The 17,881-nt window shown below is 47.3% G+C and overlaps 1 protein-coding gene across 1 annotated transcript in view; it reads left to right on the forward strand.

Annotated features, from left to right (window-relative positions):
• Positions 1-1,267: 1,267 nt before the first annotated feature.
• The window catches only part of TRPV3 (transient receptor potential cation channel subfamily V member 3), a 34,944-nt gene continuing 18,330 nt past the window's right edge, over positions 1,268-17,881 (forward strand). The window contains 7 exon segments of the mRNA XM_049782347.1: positions 1,268-1,383; positions 9,026-9,130; positions 9,265-9,351; positions 11,087-11,241; positions 11,945-12,121; positions 13,909-14,049; positions 15,919-16,199. Coding sequence (XP_049638304.1) covers positions 1,268-1,383; positions 9,026-9,130; positions 9,265-9,351; positions 11,087-11,241; positions 11,945-12,121; positions 13,909-14,049; positions 15,919-16,199 — 1,062 coding nt within the window.

Raw genomic sequence — 17,881 nt, forward strand, 5'->3', positions numbered from 1 at the left:
CCTGCGATGGGAGCCTCCTGCCGCCTCAGCCATGGTCCCGCTGGGGGGCCTTGGGCCTGGGACATGTGGTGATCTTAGAGCGAGGGCAGGCACAGCCACCCAGAACTCACCAGGTAAGTCCTTGAGGCCCCTGATAGCCAGAATCCTCTGAGGGCTGGAGCCCAGAGTTAGCTTCCCAGGGTCCCTGGGGTCTTGGGGTTTTGGACCTCTAGAGGGAAAGCAGTGATGGACTGGCAAGTTTTGGGTCTTAGGAGAGTATGAGGACATCAATTGTGAGGGGGACAGAAATTTTCCTCTGATGTTTGAGGATGAGTGAGAAGGGCATACCGCCCAGGGCAGAAATGAGGCTCCTTCAGCCCAATGATGTGGCTGTGGCACTGAGACTGGGTTCAAGATGGAGTGAGTCTACCCTAGTGCTTCCAAGTGACAGTGCTGACATCACTCTGGTTCTGAGCTAGTAGTTTTGAGGAGGGACATTGTTCCCTAAGCCTTTTCCTGCCTTCCAAGAGGGTCTTTTCCTGTCAGGGCCCAGGTTTGGGAGCATCAGAAGCTCACCAGCCAGGTGAGAAAACTTAATCCAAGGAGAGGGAGGGCCAGGCAGTGAGATTGTGTGATGGAAGAGGATGACTGCCGTGACTCAGGTGCTAATTACAGCTGCCATAGCCACAGCCCAGAGGTTGCCTGACCCTTTTCTGCCCCTGCTGCCCAGAGCAGCCCCACACTACAGGCTCAGGGCAGGAGTAAGGACTGGTCAGCTGCCCCAAAGTTTACTCAGTCATTTTCTCAAGAGGGAAGGAGGAGGAGAAGATGTGCCTCCTACTCCATTCTTATCCCATGCTTTCCCCAGCCAGGATCTCTCCTCCTGTCTGGACTCAGTTTTCAGAGCTCTCTGCTTTCAGGGTCACCAGGATGCTGAGAAACCCCATGTCCAAGGGACTAGAGTGTAGACAAGAAAATGAGATCCCTTCTCTGTTGATCGCCAAATCTGTGATGGGCTCAGAGAAACCATAACTCACTGCCAGGACTCATCTGCAGGTGGGGACAGGAGGACAGACCACTCAAGAAGCTCAGCATGTGGTGCATTCTAGGCCCATTGGAGTTCAATGATAGAGGGAGCCAGAAGCTACAACAGTTCTTGTCTCTGAGGTGGCACATGGCTCCCCTTAGGAGAGGGAGCATTCTGTCCTTGGAGCTATGAATGGGATCCACAGCAGATCCCCCCCAGATCTCCTCAGCCTGAAAACTGTGCTGTGCTTGTGTTCCAGTCATGAATGCCATCCCCAAGGAGATGGTGCCCCTCATGGGCAGAAGAGGTGCAGTCCCCAATGTGAATCCGGGGAACCTGCCGGAGAAGAGAGCAGAGCTCACCCCCACCAAGAAGAGGTAGGTTGGAGGCTGGTCAGAGCTCTGTGCAGTAAAGGGCAGGATGGGGCTAGGGGTTTAGCTCTAGGAAGTCTTTGCCTGGGGAGAAGACTTGAGACTCTCATTCTGCAGGGTGTAGAGGCATAGCTGGGAAGTGTGAGCAATGACATTATACCTATGGGGGTAAGCTGGGAGCTGTGATAGCCTCCCTAAAGGGACCACTGTGGTATGGCCCTGCTTGAGATGAGAAGCAAAAAGTGGTTAGCACTAGGTGTCTGTGAGTCTTTTATGTTCATTCTCATTGGTGCCTTGCCTACTTGCTGTGACAGAGATCCCATTCAGACCTTTAGGTTAGAGTGGTGGTAGCCAGGTGCCTGCCCCATGTTGTTCAGGTTAGCGTTGCTGTGAAGCTTTCTCTTCACTACTGTTATGGTGTCAGTCTGCAGAGCCACTGGGAAAGGCTATGATGGTTGAGACCAAGTTTTTTTTTAATATAATTTTTATTTTGATCATAGTGGCTTACATATTGTTGACAATATTTTAGGTGCATATTTACATAAAATCAGGGGGGATTCCCATCACCAATTTGTCCTCCCTACACCTCCGTTTTTGTCCTACCTCTCATATCCTCTTCCCTCACCCCCGGGGCTGCTAGAATATGTGGTCCCCTCTGTACCTAGCCTACTATTTAGTAGTCTTGCACCTGTTTGGTCTTGGTGCCTCCCTTATTTCCCCCTCTAACTGGGAGGCAGGACTAGCTAGTTCAAGTTTGGTTTTGTTTGAAGAAGAGAAAAGTAATAAACTGGGGTAAAAGTCTAATACGCCGAAAATGGGCGGAATCCTTCTAGAGGCTCTCATCATCAGTTTGAGAGACAAAGGAGAAAAAGAAAGTGAAACACTCCACCAGTACAAAAAGAAGTGTCAAATATCCAGTGAGGACTCCAACAATAACGATAAGCACCACACACACACACACACACACAAAAAGCCATGGTCTTGAGATAAGAAACATGGCAGAGCACATAAAGAAAGAAAAGAAAAGAAGAGAAAAAAATAAGTATAAATGCGGGCAACAACTTCAATAACCACACCAAAACAAAGAAATAGACGAGACCAAGTTTTATCTGGGGGCATGAAGAGGTGGGAGCAGGGAAAGGACTTCTCCCTGGGTATCTGGGACCTAAGCAGCCTCCATGTGGTCCCTCAAGTCCTGAAGCCTTCAGAATCCTCCAGTTTGAGTAGTTTTTGCCCACAGTTGTATTTCTTCTGAGCACAACTGTGCTCTCTGGACTAGTCTGGCCCATTGACCCTGATTCCTCTACCTTGTCCAAGGCTCTCTCTTGGATGAGGTGAGCTTGGTGTCTTCTTTTCCTTTTGTGGTTGATCTAATAATAATAGCTGACATCTAATCACCTGCCCCTGGGTGGGACTGGGGCGGGTTGGACAAGAAGAGAATGAATGAAATGGCCACTACTGTGTCATGGTCAGGTGAGAGGGACTCCTAGGAATATGTGGAAAGTGAGTAAGAGAGAGGGAAAAACAGGCAGGGTGATTTCAAGGAGAGGTAAAACAGTCTGTTCCTGGGTGCCAGTTTTGGGCCCTTCTTGGAGGAGATGGCATGAAAGTAGCCAGTGGAGAGGAAAGGCCTGTGCTTAAGACATGGGCCAAGGAATCCCTCGTGATGAGAAGGTAGCAGAAGCTATTTAAATTTTGTTTTTTTTTTAGTTTTTGTGCCACACTTGGCTATGCTCAGGGTTTACTCCTGGCTCCGCATTCAGAAATCACTCCTAGCAGGCTTGGGAGATCAAAGGGATACCAGAGACTGAATCCAAGTCATCTGCATGCAAGACAAGCATCTTAACTGCTGACTACCTCTCTGGCTCCAAAAGAGAATCTTTAGGAAGATGATTCCATTCTCACTTAGGATAGGGTCTGGTTAAAGAGGTTGGACAGGCCTGAGGGTCATGGGGGAGGATCTTGAGAGAGTAAAATTTGCAGCTGGGAAAGCTACTTTTGGTCACATATGTGTCATAAGGTTACTTTTAGTGATAACTGGAAGGGATCAGGGAGATGGGAGATGGCAAGGAGGTTGCTGGAAAGCCCAGGTGATAGGTGAGACTTGATTGGCCAGCAATAAAAAGTGGGTTAAAACACAGACGTGTTAAGACTGTGACGTCTGAGGCTGGAATCGTAGTACAGCAGGTAGGGCACTTGTCTTGCACATAGATGACCAGGGTTTGATCTCTGGGATCCCATATGGCCCTATGAGCACTACCAGGAGTAATTCCTGAGTGCAGAGTCAGGACTAACCTCTAAGCATCCCAGGTATGGCCCCAAAACAAAAAAAACATATAAACAAAACTATGTTGTATGTGGGTTACCTTTGGGAGGGCAGAGAGGAGGAACAAGAGACACCCACTGTTTTGGCTCAATAGCTCTGGAGGGATAATGGGGTTGTCTTTGTTGAGGGTTTATCAAAAAAAAAAGCCCAAGGTTCAGGTTTGAAATGTAGGCTGAAAGGGTCCAAGGCTCCATCCTAGAGCAACTGCAGAGCTGGGTGCCATGGAGATGAACCTGGGCATGATAGTCTATCTAAGTCAGAGCACAGATGCCAAGCCAACAAACATTCTGATTACCTCTCTGCCCTGTACTTCTAACCACTCATTTCTGTAGAGATAAACTCAGAAAATCCCAGGCTATTCCTGTAGCTCAGCTGAATTTCTCAGCCCACTTGAGCTGAGGAGCTAGAATCCAGGCTTTCTCTGCTCATGCCCTTGGCAAGTCAAGGGCCTGGAGCAAGGTGGCACCTTTGTTCTATGATGTGGTGGCTTCTCCTTTGGAAGAAGCTCTGAAGGGCTTCACACGCCTACTTCTTTCCAGCCCCCAAGATTTGGGTATTTTGCATATAACTGTTAGGCTGAAGGAAGGCAAGGAAGGAAAACAAACAAAAAAAAAAGAAATGATTACAGGCAAATAAAGAAGGGAACTGAGCACTCAGTATGTGTGAATGTATATATGCATGTGTGAATGCATCAGCATGAGTGTTCCTATCTGTGTGAATGTGTGTGCAAGTGTGTATTCGAGAGTGTGTATATGTGAGTGTGTGTATGTGTGTGTGTGTGAGAGAGAGAGAGAGGAGAGAGAGAGCACTGTACTAGGAAAATGTTTGGAAAAGCTTTTCCTTGATCATCAAGTATGTTTCTGCAAGTAGCTGCCAAGAATCCTGAGTGAGTCCTGGGTCCAGGGTGTCCAGGTCAAACAAATAGTAATAAAACATTAGTAAAAAGTTATAAACAGCAGCAGAGAGACCTGGAGTATATAGAGCACTTGGTCAGTCTGGGGAAGGAGTCATTTGAGATAGGCTTTTCTTGAACTTGGGGTGACTCAGGAAATAGTTCTTTGATTTCAAAGGGGCTGAAATTCAGAAGAACATGTTTTCAAATTCAAGGTCTGGTTGTCACCTCCTGAGAGATAGTATTTTGGAGACTAGTTTGGTGTGAGGGAGATAGGTTTTATTTAGGTGCCTGCAGCCTGAGAAGATGGTGAGGTGTTTTTGTCCCCCCATCTTGTTCTCAAGCTGGGGCTTGGGGACTCTAAAGGGCTGGTGAAGGAGGCAGACCAGTTCTGAGAAGGGTAGTGAGCTAGAGAGAAGACTGGCCTGCAGTGTCTGGTGGAGTGCTTGTGACATGCGGGATTGGACTTCATCCCTCTCTTCTCATTCCTAGTGGGCTCCTGGATTAACACTGGACACAGTTCACAGAACACTTCTTAGCACTGGGGACAGGTAGAAGTAAAGGGTAAATGAAAGGTCAGCAAGTTCAATGGAGAATGAGATGGAGTTTCTGGTACCTGCTGACTCACACAGTGGTGCCCAGCTGTCTGCTCACCTGAGTTAACAGCACAAAACTCAGTGTCCCCTGGCCTAGGTCAAAGGCAAGAATAAACAAACAGCTGTGGTGGCAGGTCAGGAACTGGGCCTCACATGGCTGACACTGGGCCATCTGCTCATGTGTGATAGCAAGCAGGGAGCGTATAGGAAGACTTCAGTCTGGAGTTTCCACACCCCAAGTAAGGTCCTTTTGGTTGTCAGATGTGTCTTTCCTGGTCCCTGAACGCAACACTCCCCAGAGACAGCTCTTACCTGCCTGCCACTGAGGTATTTCTCATGCTGTTTTCTGTGCTTTCAGGGTTTATTCCAAACTGTAGACCCCCTTCAAAACAGATCAAATCATACCTTGCCAGAGCAAAGAAACTTGTCCACACTTGAATCTGGAACTCTCCCTTTCCCTGAGCACCGACAGTTCATTTCCTCTCTGAAGAGGTGAAAGTAGTTATTACTGATGTTTTAGCTCTGGTCAGGATTTTCTCAGGACTGGTGCCATAGTACAGTGGGTAGGGCATTTGCTTTGCACACAGCCAATCAGAGTTGGATCCCAGTCATCTCAGATGGTCTCTGAGCCCACCTGGAGTGATCCTTGAGTCCAGAACCAAGACTAACTCCTGAGCACTGCTGTGTGTGGTTCCCAAATAAAAATAAAACCAATAACCCCCCTACCAAATCTCTTCCTTCCACGACCCCTAAATATTCAACATGGTGGAGGGATACTAGTCCTGTTAGAGTATGTGGGTGCGGCCATGGAATAATGGTGAGAGAGTGAGAGGTGAATAAGCAGCTGGTGGCTTAGCCTGGATTCCTAGTGCAAGTGAGGCAAGGACAGTTTCCCCTTTCCTTGTATTCTTGGTGTTCAGATCTGTAGAAGATAGAGTTTTCTAGACCATCTATGCAGTTCCTATGGGTTCTGAGAGAAGGCTTCAAGGAGGGAGAGGAGTTGGGGAGACAAACAGCCACTTATTAGCTTCTTGTGTAAGACTGAGAAGGAGAGGTGAGAGTTTGGGGCAAGAGAGAGCCCAGTAGAAGTCACTAGAGAGATGCAACCTCCATGACATGTATCATACGATTGTGCTACTCTTATCTGTAACTAGTTCAGTTTACTGGTCTCTCCTTTCCTTCAACCTAAATAGAATTTCTCAACCATGTACCTTTCTACCCTCCTTCTTATCTATCTTATTCTCTACAGAATTTTTAAAATTTTACTCACCACTTTCTTCTCACTTTCCCCTAATGGTTTTTGTTTGTCTATTCATCTGTCTTTCAATTACACCCTTTCTTCTTTCTTTCTTTCTTTTTTTTTTTTTGTTTGGGTTTTTGGTTTTTGGTTTTTGGGTCATACCCGGTAGTGCTCAGGAGTTACTCCTGGCTCTACGCTCAGAAATTGCTCCTGGCAGACTCAGGGGACCATATGGGATGCTGGGATTTGAACCACTATCCTTTTGCGTCTAAGGCAAACACCTTATTGCTGTGCTATCTCTCCAGCCCACCCTTCCTTCTTTCTATTCACCCATCAATCCATCCAATCAGTCATTGTTTTTGACACCTGGTGATATTCAGAGGGTTATTTTTAGTTCTATGTGCAGAAATCACTACTGGTAGTGTTTGAGGGACCATATAAGATACCAGGGATTAAACTTGGGGTAGCTATGTGCAAGTCAAGTGCTCTATTCATTGTGCTATGGTTCTGGTTAGTTGTGCAATCTTTCACTCTTCACCTGTCCATCATTCTACTTACCTGTTTAGTTTAGGCTTCTGAATGTTAGGACCAGTGTTAGGTACTGGAGAATAAAAGACAATGCAATTGTACTTCCTGCCATTGAAGGACTTGTAGCTGGAGGACAATATGTCTTCTAAAGCAATTTATGGCTTTACTCTGGGGTCAAGAAACCTTCTGATATTTGGGGCCAATTTTTATAAGTACTATATTAACTATTTTTTCACAGATTCTCTATTGTATCCTTCACTCCTAGAACTGTACCTGGCACAATGCAGTGCTCAATAAATATTTATTGGTATAAGTATTGATGAAAGTAAGGGCAGCTTTGGGGTGGTCTTCTGGGGTCCTGCAGGGATGCTATAGAGTGGTGATTAGGTTGGAGGACCACTGATGTCCACTGCAATTGTGTATTATGTTTAATAGATGTACTAGCTTCAGAATTCAGGCCTTGGTGATCATTTGGTCCAAATATTTTCCATACATCTATTGATCAAAAATGACAGAAGGCAGAGGCAGAGGAAGACAGAAACAGTTCTTGGGCTCCCAGCCAGACACTTACTCCTCTCTTTGGTTTCTTTTGAAAGGATTTGATTTAAATCAGATCAGGAGGCTTCTCTTGACAGGAACCAATATGTCATCGAGTAATGCCCCCAACTCCTACATGCCCCAATTTTAAATGATCTCCAAGTCTTTCAGGCTTGTCTGTTTTCTCCAATAGAAGAAGAAATTCCTCAGGCAGCAGTGTCTCCCTCTAGTCTATTGCACCCTGGGATGTGGTTATGCCATGACCAGCTTCTGTGGCTAGTCCTGAGAGCAGTCTGGGCTAGAAATAAATCCAGAGGGCTGAGGGACAGTGTGGGAGCTTTCAGGACACCAGGAGTCAGGCTCTCAAATCCATTGGATTCTTCCCTGGGTTTTGGATGGTGATAATGAAAATGGCCTGGTTCTCTACTCTGGAACTTAGAGCCTAGCTTCTCTACAAGGCTCCTTGGAAGTTCTTATATGGTATAGGTAGGAGAGAGAAAGTGTAGTTGCTGCTTCTGAAGAGGATAGAAATTCTCAGAAGAGTTGCCTTAGCAGATGCTGAGAGAGGGCTTGGCCTGGGCCAGGCCACATGCACAATAGTTATTTGAGCAACTCCTGCTTGAGGGCGGTTTGGAAAGGTAGGAAGCTGTAACTGAGGTTCTCCATTACCCAAACCTCTTTTTTCTGCCTCTCACTTCAGATTTGTCTCTGAATGTGTGACTGTGAATTTTGAGAGCATGGAAATCCACATTTGTGGGTGTTCTGGTGGTGGGGCTGGGGTGTGACATCTGGACTTTTGCTTCTCACAGTGAATCTCTCTGATTCCCTGGGACTACGTCAGGTGTGGCTCATGGGCCCATGTGGCTCCTCTCCCAGTCTGAGGGGAGGGCATAACAATTAGTCATGGGCCTCCCCACATAGGTCTTGTTTGCTCCAGTGTAGCCTTTCAATGAGGAGTTTTTGTGTGAAGGGCTTGATGACAGAAGGAAGAGGGTTGATTGCATTGTGGGAACTGAAACCCAGGAGCCAGAGTCACTCCCATTGTTCCTTCACCCTCCAGAGCAAGCAAAGGTCCTGCAGATGTCAGGAATCTAAGGACATGCCCTAAGAGGGCTTTGGCTTTAGACCTGAGGCCTGACTGCAGATGTGTGAGGGTCTGGGAGTCTGGTCATTTCTCACATATCTGGTGAGCCCCTTGGTCCTGTAGTCATCTGTAAACAGGAATACTTTAGGGACTAATACCTCCACCCTCCCTCCCAGGAAACACACTAGTTCAATCATCCAAAATGTCTAGTGATGCTGGATTTGAACTCAGCTTCTGTTACTTGTTTTCTGTATGACCTTGGGTTGCCATGAGTTTGGATGTGAGACTGATGATGGCAGTGTCCACCCCAAGAGGCAGTTGTCAGAGGGCCCAGAGCAGGTGGAGGCCCTTGCTATGTGGCAGGCACCCTTGAAGCAGAGTTTCAAGACACATAATGCACAGGCCTTTCCCCAACTGTATTCATCTTACTTGGGTGTCTCTCCAGTGCCTACTTCTTTCTGGAGATAGAAGGGTTTGAGCCCAACCCTGCGGTTGCCAAGACCTCTCCCCCTGTCTTCTCCAAGCCCATGGACTCCAACATTCGCCAATGGTGAGTAGATCACACACAGCTGTTATTCTAGAGGGTAAGCAGTGACCCATGGAACCATCTGGTCAGGTCTGGTTGGGACTAGCCAGAGTCCAATTTTGAACTTGTCTATATTTATCTCTCACCCTTTCCTCAAGTGTCCCTGGCAACTGTGAAGACATGGATTCCCCACAGTCTCCTCAGGATGATGTGACAGAGACTCCATCCAACCCCAACAGTCCCTGGTGAGCCATGTCCTCCTATTTATTCCCCTTGCCAAGGTGCTGAGGGACAAGTTAGGGGACTTGAAAGACAAGGGAAGGGATTTGTGAGGGGCACATTGGCACAATGTCTGGGCCTATGATTATGGAGAGTAGGAAATTTTGGCAAGGGAAAATAGGGTCATTATACTTTATAAATAAATTATATGCATTTTAAATGCTTATTATAAGCATTTAAACAGCATGCAGAGAATCACTTTAGGTTTAATAACTTTAAATGACACATGTTTAATGTATCTGTATAAGTTGAGTAAACATTACATAAAAACCATTAAACATGAGTGCGCATTTTGTAAGAACACATGAAAACAAAGGACAAGAGGCTACACATTGCCAAGGCTGCCTAGTTGGAGTGGAGTGAGGAGGGAGAAATGGAAGAGATTCAAGTAGCACAAATATGAAACTGACACTTTCCTTTTCCTCCACCCATATATGGGTGGTCATCACTACTTGGAAGGGTCTCCCAGAGTCACTCCTGGCCATTCTTGACCAACTAAACTTGGGCCTGGAGATAACATTCTGATTGGGCCCAGTAGAATTGATTGTCAAAAAGTTCACCATGACAGAGTACAGGGACCATCAGAGCTCTACTCATTGGTGCTTTAGAGTTGGGTAGTGCTAGGAACTGAACTCAGGGTCTGGTACATGCAAAGCACATGTTACAAGCTATTTCCCTGGTCTGATGTAATCACCATTACATAATCTACATGATAACCCAAATCTCTATATCTCTATATACTCTTACATATATATGTTGTTTTTTGGACCAAACAGCATAGCTCTGCTCAGAGATTATTGCTGAGCCCACACATGGGTCACTCAAGGCAAGCACCTTCATCTCTATGCTATTTTTATGACTCTAATATATATACATATTTTGGGAGTGGGGGCTAAACTAAGTAGTGTTCAGGACTTACTTCTGACTCTGCACTCAGGGATCACTGCTGGTGAAATATAGGGAATCATAGGGAATGCTGGATATTGGACCCTGGTTGGCCACGTGCATGGCAAGCTTCTTACCCATTCATTGTAATAGTACCCCATTCTCCATTACAGCATATTTTTCTTTTTCTTTTTCCTAATATTATTATAACTCCATGATTTATCAAGTTGTTCAGTCATTTTAGGCATTAATTATTCAAACATTAACCCCACACTAGTGTGATCTTCCCTTTATCAGTGTCCCCAATTTCCCACTCACCACCATAGTGTGCCTCCATGCAGGTACAAACAAATTTACTTCACATTGTTTGTTACAACACAAAGACAAATGGAATTAGCAAGACTTAGATCAATAAGGGGCAGTTTGAGATGATTGTTAGATCTTTCCAGGGTGTTATTAAAGTCAGAATCTAAGGATTTTCTGGTTTGTGGTCGGTGCTAGTTGAGCCTTCTTTGTTACGGTTTAGGCTCACTGAGCTTGGTAGATTGCTATGTTTCTTTACCATCACATTTCCTGAGATGCTACCCAGTGTATTTTTAAAAAAGTGTTATGGTGATAATTCAAAGGAGACCCTATGAAAGCAAAGCAGACCCCAGGGTCTGAAGCTCTAAAGGGGGAATTCGGGCATTAAGATAAAGAGTTGGAGGGGTTGAGGGACTAATAGTGTCCTATGAGTATACGTACTTTTGGGTGCATGGGAAGTGAAATGGGGCTGGTGGTTCATGTGAAGTGGGTCACAAACATATTCTTCCTCAGTGCAAACCTGGCCAAGGAAGAGCAGAAGCGGAAGAAGAAGCGGCTGAAAAAGCGCATCTTTGCGGCTGTGTCAGAGGGTTGTGTGGACGAGCTGCTGGAACTGCTTGTAGAGCTGCAGGAACTTTGCAAACGACGTCGTGGCATGGATGTGCCTGGTTAGTGCTGTGCCCTGAAAGAGGGCACAGGGCTGGGTGGGGAGAGTTGGGTTGGTCCTGCTTGGATCTCATTTATCATCTTTCCCCACCCTCATACTGCTATGAATGCTGAGTGAGGGCTTTGTAGGTTACTCTAAGAGCAACAGGGAGCTATGGAAGGCCTTAGACAGGTGAGGAGTAGGGTTTGAAAAGGGGAAGGATAAAATTGGGAGAGGCTACTATTGAATCAGAGCTACTGGTAGCCCAGTAGCTATCAGTATGGGTAGGACTAAAGGTGGTGGGAGCAGGAAGAGAAAGGAGTCTAGAGTGGTGCCATGGATGACCTGTGGGTGGTTGAGACTTAGCAGTCTAGGAGATTAGGGACATAGCAGGTGTGGGAGCTCTATTATGGCTTATCAGGAGAAAGCCGGCTGTCAGGGGAAGTTTATGGGAAGCTGTGCAGTGGGTGAAATTGTCCCTTCCCAGGGAGTGGGTGCATAAGGGAAAGAAAATGTCGCATAGAAATCTCAGGGAAAGGAGGAAACTGCAGAGGAGATAAGGGAGGCAGAGCTGGAAAGGACCAAGGAGATATGTGTGTGTGTGTGTGTGTGTGTGTGTGTGTGTGTGTGTGTGTGGTGAGAGAGAGAAAAAAGAGAGAGAAAGAGAGAGGAGGGACAGGGTAGCATAGTATTTCTGTGGCTTCAATATGTGACCCCATATACAGAGTTCCTCATGCACAAACTGACAGCCTCAGACACGGGGAAGACCTGCCTTATGAAGGCCCTGCTGAACATCAACCCCAACACCAAGGAGATCGTGCGGATCCTTCTAGCCTTCGCTGAAGAGAATCAGATCCTGGACAGGTTCATCAATGCTGAGTACACGGAGGAGGCCTATGAAGGTATTTAGTTTAAGGGTGGCCATGTACTGTACAGATGAATTCCCAGGTTGAGGTTCCCAGGGTGGACTGAGGGCCATCACTGAAAGCCCATATGCCATGCCTTCTTCCTTCCTTCTACAAATCCTCTGAAGCACTGGCTGCATTGTGTTTGGCATAGGGATGCAGCTAAGTGGACAATTGAAGGCTCTCATTCTAGGTAATTTTAGAAATGTGTTTCAAGTTATCTTGTGAAAATAAAGTCTGTGACTGACAGTGAGTAGAAATAGATAAATTTAGAGTAGATTGGGACTGGAGAGATAGCATGGAAGTTAGGCATTTGCCTTTCATGCAGAAGGTCATTGGTTTAAAACCCAGCATCCCATATGGTCCCCTGAGCCTGCCAGGAGTGATTTCTGAGTGTGGAGGCAGGAGTAACCCCTGAGCACTGCAGGGTGTGGCCCAAAAAACAAAACAAAACAAAATTTAGAGTAGATTGTCAGGGCAAGTTAAAGCACATGCCCTGCATATGACCTACCCAGTTAAATCCCTGGCACTTTTTATAGTCTTTTGAGTTCTGCCAGGAGTGGTACCTGTCAACTCAGATGTTTAGCGAACATCTGCTCTGAGAATCTCATGGAGTGTTTGTGATGAGTATTTACTCATCTGCCTGGGAGGCAGGAGTGAGCATTGGGCACTACTGGATGTGGCCCCAGAATTAAAAAAAAACAACAACCAAGAGTAAAAAAAAAAAAAAAGAAAAGAAATTAAAGTAGATAGTTAGAAGAATGACCTCTGACTTAAGACCTGCAAGAGAAGTATCCAGAACAAGGGAAGGGCAAGGACCTGAGTAGGAATGAGCGTGGCAGAGTTGAGCAAGGGAAAGAAGGCTGGAAATATGTGGGGTGAGCTGGGTGGGACCAGCACAGGACAACCATGATTGTTATCTGCCTCATTTAGGTCTCAATTCTTTCTCTCTCAGGTGGGCAGAGATGGATGGAGCAGGGAAACCAAATCTGGCAGTTTCTCTGTTGAGATTAGTTGTGAATAAGCAGTACTGTGCTCTCATATGAGTTTTTGTCAACTCAGACGTTTAGTGAACATCCTGCTCTGAGAATCTCATGGGGGTGTTTATGATAAAGGATGATAGGTTATTCATATGCTTAGGGGCTCTGAATAGCTTAGGTTTTTGTAGGGGCCAGGGTCTAGGTTGGGCCCATAACTTCTCTGAGTAGAGAAAGTCATTTTATTTTATTTTATTTTATTTTATTTTTTGGTTTTTGGGCCACACCCGGCGGTGCTCAGGGGTTACTCCTGGCTGTCTGCTCAGAAATAGCTCCTGGCAGGCACGGGGGACCATATGGGACACCGGGATTCGAACCAACCACCTTTGGTCCTGGATCGGCTGCTTGCAAGGCAAACGCCGCTGTGCTATCTCTCTGGGCCCAAGTCATTTTATTTTTATTTACTTAAACAAAAGTTTTTTCAAAGGATTTTTCTTACTTCTGAGAAAAAGTCAAAGATTATGGCGAACTAGAATCTCTAGAGTGGAGGAGCGGAGAAGAAACCCAAGGAAGAGGGCTGTCACTTCGGTGCTAAATTGCAGGCGATGGGGCGAAGACCCCACGCCCCGTCAGGTTGGGCTAAGAGCCACCAAGTTGCTGACCTCGGGCTCGGCACATCCGTGTCCCACGCGTCTAATTCTCAGCCAGACAAGGAGCGTTTGAAAGGGGCTCAGGGGTCCACAGCGGGGCAGGGCGTCTGGGCTGGGCCCTCCGGTGCTAAGCCTGGCCACCTCGTCCCATCCGCAGGGCAGACGGCACTGAACATCGCCATCGAGCGGCGGCAAGGGGACATCACCGCGGTGCTCATTGCGGCAGGTGCCGACGTCAACGCCCACGCCAAGGGGGTCTTCTTCAACCCCAAGTATCTGCACGAAGGATTCTACTTTGGTGCGTGGCGGCCCCGCCTGGGCCTCGGGATGGGTCCTGGAGGAGGTCAGAGGAAGGGGTACCAAGGGAATGGGATGGAGGGTGAAGATTTTTCTGGGACTCTGCCCTCCCAGGGTGCTCTCTGTCTGTCTGTCTATCTGTCTGTCTGTCTGTCTGTCTGTCTGTCTGTCTGTCTGTCTGTCTGTCTCTCTTTCTCTCTCTCTCCCTCCCTCTCTCCTTGGGGGGTTTCCTGTGGTGTGGCCAGGGGACAGAGCCAGGACATGGGACATTTAGAAGTGGGGGGCAGCCCTCTGAAAGTCCCAAAGCAGCTGGAAGTTGCACCCCCTTGAATAATGTATGTTCTGTTTACTGTCTCCAAAGCATACAATTGTATGACCTCCACCATGTTCAGAACAGGGAACAAAATATTCTACCACTCCAGAGAGTGTTCTGGGGCTCAGAGACAATACAAGAGGGTAAAGTGCTTGTCACACATAAAGCAGGGTTGAATTCTATCCAGCACTGTGTAGGGTTCCAAGCCTTGCCATCAGTGATTACTGAGCACAGAACCAGGAGTGAACTCTGAGCACACCCACCAAAACTCCACAAAAATTAAAAAAAAATAATTAAAATCTGAGGGCTGAAGCGCTAGCGTAGTGGACAGGGCATTTGGTTTGCACACAGCCCCCCTTGGGTTTGATCCCTGGAATCTCATATGGTTCTTTGAGTCTGCCAGAAATGATTTCTTAGTGAGCCAGGAATGACCCCCGAGTACCACCGGATGTGGTTCAAAAACAAACAAACAAAATGAGAACAAAAAATTAAAATCTTAAGTTAGAGAACAGGAGAACTTGAGGTCTTCTAGCACAGTCTACTTAAGAAACTTTAACAAATTTAAATGACAGAACAAATATATGAGTCAGAGAGATATTACAAGTGCTTGCCTTGCATTTGGCTAACTCTGACTTGTTCTCTAGCACCACATATGGTGCCCTGAACACACTACCTGAGCATCACTGGGTGTGACCTACCTACCCTTTACCCTCCCCACAGAAACAAACCAAAATAATTTAAACCCCAAAATGAAAAAGTGACCCAGGAAAACTTTGTAGCCAATTTCTTTCCCCACCCTTTACCCCACTTGACAGCCACTTACCTGTGTTCTCTCTCTCTCTCTCTCTCTCTCTCTCTCTCTCTCTCTCTCTCTCTCTCTCTCTCTCTCTCACACACACACTCTCTCTCTCTCTGTTTCTCTCTCTTTTAACAGAAAATCCTGCTGCATAATATATACAGGAGGTTCTGTACTGACTTTCTAGGTGGAAGAGAGGCTATTAATAACAAACAGTGGCAGTTAGGGTGACTCAGGCAAAAGATGATAGTGGAGCAAAACCTGGAAGGAGAGGGAAAGAGCAGCACAAATGCTGGAGGAAGCACTGAGACAGAGGGAACAGAGAGCAAAGTATGGGGCATGACAAAGCCTGGCATGTTTAAGGTAAAAGAAGTGTTTTGGTGGTTGATAGCTATACATGAGAGTAGGGGAAGAGTCAGAAGATACAGAACCCTGTGAACTGTTGGAACTAGAACATTTTTTTGGAACAAGTGTGGCTCAGGTTAGCTGGGATTAGTTTGGCTACTGCACTGAGAGTGGCAGAAGGCCAGGTGGTAGCAGGAAGCTCAAATAGGAACTGTTGAAGGGGTCTAACTCTAGGCCCTTTTCCTCCTGATCCTTCCACACACAAGGAAGAAGGGGGCAAGGAAGATTGTGTACAAGGGAGACAGGGAAATTTTGGAAACAGTCCTACTTAGGTGGACAAGAGTGAATCCTGTTCCAGACTCAGAAATACTGCTTTGGTTCTTGAGAGAACTGAGTGGCAGTGTGCCTTTCCTCAGGTGAGACACCCCTGGCCTTGGCAGCATGTACCAACCAGCCGGAGATTGTGGAGCTGCTGATGGAGAATGAGGAAACGGACATCACCTCCCAGGACTCCCGGGGAAACAATATCCTCCATGCATTGGTGACAGTGGCAGAGGACTTTAAGACACAGAATGACTTTGTTAAACGAATGTATGACATGATCCTGCTCAAGAGTGGCAGCTGGGAGCTGGAGACCATGTGCAACAATGACGGCCTCACCCCATTGCAGCTGGCTGCCAAGATGGGCAAGGCTGAGGTGGGCACCTGGGGACAAGCAGGGGTCAGGGATGCATAGGGCCCCTTTACTTACCCTGGGGTGACCACTGAGGATCCTACAGAGCCAGAAAGATGCACCATATGGGCCTTCCTTTCATCCCTAAAATTCCATGCTTGCTCCTTCAGTCCTAGGACTCCCAAAAACTACAGTGACACAATTTCACATGCACTCTGTGACTGGGATTCCTGTGTGGTGAGAGGCTGTGTCAGGACTCCTGACTCTGGAGAGAAGAGCCCCTGGTTTGAGTGTTATGGGGAGGGGGAAGCCTTGATTACTGTGAGCAAACCATGAGATTGTTCCAGCCCTCTGATCCCCATGTGAAACAGCTGAGAAACTCAAAGCTCAGGGGATGCCTCAGTGATGGCATCTGGGAAGGACCCACACTTCTGGCAGGTTCTGAGTCAGGGTCACTTGTCTGGGAGCTGGGCTCATATTGAGCCTCTGAGCCCCTGGAGGGGGCTGTGAGTTCTGAAAGTCTGTGGGGGTGACCCTGGTATCTCTTTGTGTGGGTTATTGATTTTGATCACTGCCAGATTCAGGGCAGCTGACTATGGAGGCGGGTACTCTCCGGGCTTTGGGTCCTGTCCCACTGGTCAGAACTGGGGCCCACAGGGACCTTTTTGTTCTTCTCTGGGAAGAAGGGGGAGATGGAAACAGTTTGACAGAAGAGGAATTGTGTGCCTGCCTGCCCACATCTCCTACCCACCCCCAGGAACACAGCTTGCCCAAGACTTTGAGGATAGTCAGCTTGTGGGTGATCCTGAAGCTTTCTCCAGCAGCCTTTTTCTTCAGGCTGCTGTGAGGTGTGCTCACAATGGAGCATGGCTCCAGGTCTCTGACTTTCTGGCAGAGGCTCCCTCACCCTTTTGATCCCACCTCTTCTCTCTTTGGAAAGACTTTCTTGGTGTTACCAAGCTTGGCCCCAAATCTGACCTAGAGATGGGATCCAGGTTCTGGAGATTGGCCCAGCCCCTTTGAACTCCCCACTTGGCTATGACACAGAGTCCCACATGAGTTAACCTGGGAACCCTGCAGTGTGGGGTGGCATCAGTGCTCAACTCACTCTTTTGCTGCAGAACTCTCCTACTGGGTCTTTGGGTGGTGATCTAGAAATCCCTGGCCCCCATTCTGAGGGGCCTATGGCTAGCCATGGGGTAGTTGGGAGCTGGAGAGCATGACTATTCACTTTGCCTATGCTGTGGAACTGCTTTCCAGCTTCCTTACAAGATACAGATTGCGGGCCCGGAGAGATAGCACAGCGGCGTTTGCCTTGCAAGCAGCCGATCCAGGACCAAAGGTGGTTGGTTCGAATCCTGGTGTCCCATATGGTCCCCCGTGCCTGCCAGGAGCTATTGCTGAGCAGACAGCCAGGAGTGACCCCTGAGCACCGCCGGGTGTGACCCAAAAACCAAAAAAAAAGATACAGATTGCCCCCACCATCAAGATTTAATCTAAATTAGCATGTGTAGTAGGGTTTTTAGATGCTCCCCAATGACCCTGACAAGAAGCAGAATTTGATCATAGCCTGGAGTATGAGTCTCATGGCATCTGTTCTGAGCATTGAGCTGCAGCTAGCAGGGGCTTGACTGAGAACAGGTGGGGAAGCTGAAAAGCTTCTTCTCAAACTCCAGCCAAATAATAGTTATTTTTCCACATTGGAT

The sequence above is a fragment of the Suncus etruscus genome, chromosome 1, assembly GCF_024139225.1.
Source record: "Suncus etruscus isolate mSunEtr1 chromosome 1, mSunEtr1.pri.cur, whole genome shotgun sequence".
NCBI classification, from domain to species: Eukaryota; Metazoa; Chordata; class Mammalia; order Eulipotyphla; family Soricidae; genus Suncus; species Suncus etruscus.